At 53.2% G+C, this 4,023-nt stretch overlaps 2 protein-coding genes across 3 annotated transcripts in view; one reads left to right on the forward strand and one right to left on the reverse strand.

Moving 5' to 3' along the window:
• The window catches only part of psen2 (presenilin 2), a gene marked incomplete in the record, with an annotated part of 7,966 nt that extends 5,388 nt beyond the window's left edge, over positions 1 to 2,578 (forward strand). Inside the window, 6 exon segments of the mRNA XM_024267461.2 lie at positions 788 to 1,008; positions 1,125 to 1,223; positions 1,381 to 1,440; positions 1,512 to 1,592; positions 1,658 to 1,773; positions 2,076 to 2,578. Coding sequence (XP_024123229.1) covers positions 788 to 1,008; positions 1,125 to 1,223; positions 1,381 to 1,440; positions 1,512 to 1,592; positions 1,658 to 1,773; positions 2,076 to 2,231 — 733 coding nt within the window.
• An 881-nt stretch (positions 2,579 to 3,459) lies between these two features.
• The window catches only part of dpy30 (dpy-30 histone methyltransferase complex regulatory subunit), a 1,304-nt gene continuing 740 nt past the window's right edge, over positions 3,460 to 4,023 (reverse strand). For both annotated transcript variants that reach the window (XM_024267464.2, XM_024267463.2), the window contains exons 3-4: positions 3,830 to 4,020; positions 3,460 to 3,755 (exon numbers count right to left, since the gene is read on the reverse strand). In XM_024267464.2, the coding sequence (XP_024123232.1) occupies positions 3,683 to 3,755; positions 3,830 to 4,020 (264 nt within the window). In that variant the 3' untranslated portion in view covers positions 3,460 to 3,682. The remainder of the gene's footprint in view (positions 3,756 to 3,829; positions 4,021 to 4,023) is intronic.

Here is a 4,023-nt window from a genome sequence, read left to right on the forward strand (position 1 = left end):
TGGGGTATGTTTTAGGGTGAGTTGTAGGGTATGTTCTGGGGTAAGTTTCATGGGTGAGTTGTAGGGTATGTTCTGGGGTATGTTTTAGCGTGAGTTGTGGGGTATGTTCTGGGGTAAGTTTTACGGTGAGTTGTAGGGTATGTTCTGTGGTATGTTTTAGGGTGAGTTGTGGGGTATGTTCTGGGGTAAGTTTTACGGTGAGTTGTAGGTCATGTTTTTGGGATAAGTTTTAGGGTGAGTTGTAGGGTATGTTCTGGGGTGAGTTTTAGGGTGAGTTGTAGAGTATGTTTTTGGGATAAGTTTTAGGGTGAGTTGTAGGTCATGTTTTTGGGATAAGTTTTAGGGTGAGTTGTAGGGTATGTTCTGCGGTAAGTTTTAGGGTTGGTTGTAGAGTATGTTTTTGGGATAAGTTTTAGGGTGAGTTGTAGGGTATGTTCTGGGATAAGTTTTAGTGTGAGTTGTAGGGTATGTTCTGGGGTATGTTTTAGGGTGAGTTGTGGGGTATGTTCTGGGGTAAGTTTCATGGGTGAGTTGTAGGGTATGTTCTGCTGTAAGTTTTAGGGTGGGTTGTAGAGTATGTTCTGGGATAAGTTTTAGGGTGGGTTGCAGGGTATGTTCTGGGATAAGTTTTAGGGTGCGTTGTAGGGTATATTCTGCGGTAAGTTTTAGGGTGAATTGTAGGGTATGTTCTGCGGTAAGTTTTAGGATGGATTGTGGGGCATGGGGTAAGTTTTAGGCTCCGTTCTCTGGCTCCGGTCCTTCATGGAGGTCTTCCTCCGTCTTCCAGCGAGGTCTTCATGACCTACAACCTGGCGGTGGACTATGTGACGGTGGCCATGATCATCTGGAACTTCGGGGCGGTGGGGATGATCTGCATCCACTGGAAGGGCCCCCTGCAGCTGCAGCAGGCCTACCTGATCCTCATCAGCGCCCTGATGGCACTCGTCTTCATCAAGTACCTGCCGGAGTGGTCGGCGTGGGTCATCCTGGGGGCCATCTCAGTCTACGGTGAGTGCAGACGCCCCAGGGGGTGCTTTCTGGGGGGATATCGGTACAGAGTTGCCCTCTGCTGAGCCGTCGGGGTGTCTGCACGCTCCTCCCATCATGCTTTGCTGTCGCTGCAGACCTGGTGGCCGTCCTCAGTCCTAAAGGACCCCTCAGGATGCTGGTGGAAACGGCGCAGGAGCGCAACGAGCCCATCTTCCCCGCCCTCATCTATTCCTGTGAGTCCCTCCTTCACCTGGGGGCGGGGTTACTGACACACCGCACAGGGGTCTGCGCTGTGGCCGATTCGATTCTGGTCGTGATGTTACCGGTTGTAAACCTGTTTCTGGACGTGGCTCCAGGACTGATGATGTCATCCTTCCTGTCCGCCTGCAGCAGCCATGATGTGGGGCGTGGCCATGGCGAGCCCAATGGACGCTCACGGCTCTGACACAGGTCTGCGTCCGCTCTGAAGGCTGTTGCTGTTCAGCTCTGCTGCTGTGCTGACGAGTCACTTCCTGTTCTAGATGAGGAGGCGGAGCAGAGGAGGGAAAGGGCGGAGCCTCCGAGTGGACAGTATGGGGCAGAAGACGAGCCGGAGGAGGACCGTGAGTCTGAACGTGTGGCGTGAGTGACCGCCACCGTGCCGTGTGCTAAAGTCCTGTGTGTGCAGGGGGGGTGAAACTAGGCCTGGGGGACTTCATCTTCTACAGCGTCCTGGTGGGGAAAGCGGCGGCGACCGGCGGCGACTGGAACACCACCATCGCCTGCTTCATCGCTATCCTCATTGTAAGCATTCCCTCCTTCAGGAGGTTGGGGGGGTGTGGGGGCGGAGCTATGAAAAAGAGACACCCAGCAGTGAAGTGGTTGGTGCAAATGAAGGCAGAATGATGAAGGTCTCTGCAGACAAATCCATCCGATTTAGAGAGCAGCCGCTAAAACACCGTCACATTTAGAGTCTCTGGAGTCCACCGTCACTGCGTGGATCCTCCACAGGCTGCAGTTAAACCTTCTGTACTATGCAGATTCTGTTTCCTGTTATGTGGTGACCACCTGACTGTAGCTGGCCCTCACCTGTGCCCCTCCCCCAGGGCCTTTGCCTGACGCTGCTGCTGCTCGCCATCTTTAAGAAGGCTCTGCCGGCGCTGCCCATCTCCATCACCTTCGGCCTCATCTTCTACTTCTCCACTGGGTTCGTGGTCCAGCCCTTCATGGACAGCCTGGCGGCCCATCAGTTCTACATATGACCCAGCCCCGCCCTCTGATGGCCCCGCCCCTCGTTACCTCGCTCCTCCTCTCTGCTGCCGTCTGCCCACGAAGTGGACAAAGATGGCTGTCTGCTGAGTCACAGGAAGTGATGTCACACCCGAATGGGCGTCACTTGATAGGTGTGGGAGGAGCCAAGCCCAACAGCTGACTGTCAGACACCTTCTTTAGTCTGAGGTTTGCAAACTGAAGGAGATCATCTAACCCAAAGCAGCCAAAAACTCCATTACCCACGATCCTCTGGTGCAGTGGCGCTCTCACTCAGGTCTTTGTAGTTCTAATCATCACTGAAGAAAATGTTTGTTTATAAAGCATGACCTCTCCAGGCTTCCGTCCTTTTTTCACTTCACAACTCTAAAGCTGCTGCAGCGCCATCATTGCTGGTTCTGATCTGACCCAGTTCTTCTCTGACCCGGTTATACTCTGTGGTCTTTCAAGTCTTTATGCAGGACGATGCATTTTTTCCATTTTCAAGATGTGGTTGGTCACAAAACACCTGCTTCACCTGCCCTCAGCACCAGTAAACCGGGTCGGTGGAACCGCCCTCTCACTGGACCCGCCCACCTGCTGGATCCTAGACCATTTTCAGGCCATGGATCACTTAAATGTCAGACAAAACGTCCAGGGCCCTGTACTGGTCCGTGGCCTGGTCCGTGGCCTGGTACCATTCTGCAGGGGGGGGGGGGGACCTCTGCTCTAAAGGTTCTAAATTTGAAAAAAGTATTTGACTGAAAACTTAGTTCATCAAACTCTATGAACCTAAAGTTTCTCAGTAAACAGCAGCTGGTTTCTGGTTAGTCTCGTCACTGGACCAAACTGAGGGATGACGGGCGGCACCAACAGCAGACGCTGTTCTGCTGATGTCATGTGTCCTAGCAGCCAATAGGATCAAAGCCCCGCCCACAATGTAAAGAGAATTCTGAAATTGGAGCTGAAGCTGATTCCTGACAAACAGCTGATTTGTTTAGGAACAGTTTCATGCTGAATCTGGTTCCAGCTGATCCGGATTTGACGGTTCCATCTTCAACCAAAGCTGGATTTGCTCAGATTTGTGTTTAAGGTGGACTGAACTGGATCCGGCTTTTAAGGCCCGGTTTGAACGTTCAGACTCAGAACAGACTGCAGAGTCTGGCTGATGAACAGAACCGTCTGGTTCTGTTTTATCTGCAGTTCTGACAGAAGCTAAACCCAAACACTCTTGGAGACGGGTCGTTTTGGTTCTGCCTCGTATTTAATACAAAAAAAGAACAATTTTAATGAAACAAAGTGATTCCAGTAAAGTTCTGAGGTTCTGAAGTCGCCCGGACTCTGACCCGGTTCTGGTGGGCTGGGTCGGTCGAGGCGGTGCTGCTCGGCATTCGCATGGATTTGGGATATTTGAATGATTCGGGGCAGAGACAGGTCCGGGCGGTTCTGCTGGGACCGGCCCGTCTCAGCTCCGGTCCTCAAACTGGACTTTGTTCTTCATCAGGAACGCGGCCAGGAACTCGATGGGGTTGGGGGGTCTGCACACAGAACAAACAGCTCAGAACCCGGCAGGTCCGAGCAGACACGCTGTGCGGGTCAGATCGGGTCGTACCTCTCCTTGGCCAGCACAGACAGGCCCTGCAGCAGAATCGGAACCACGGTCTGGTCCAGGTAGGCCCGCGTGGGCAGCGCCTGCAGGTCCACCTTCTGCTTGGACAGCTTGTCGGCGCCGGACTTGTCCCCCTCCCCCGCCCTTTGGATGTTGTCGCTCAGCCCGAACTCCGCGTGGGCGGGTTCTGATACCTA

This window comes from Oryzias melastigma, linkage group LG16 (assembly GCF_002922805.2).
Source record: "Oryzias melastigma strain HK-1 linkage group LG16, ASM292280v2, whole genome shotgun sequence".
Taxonomy (NCBI): domain Eukaryota; kingdom Metazoa; phylum Chordata; class Actinopteri; order Beloniformes; family Adrianichthyidae; genus Oryzias; species Oryzias melastigma.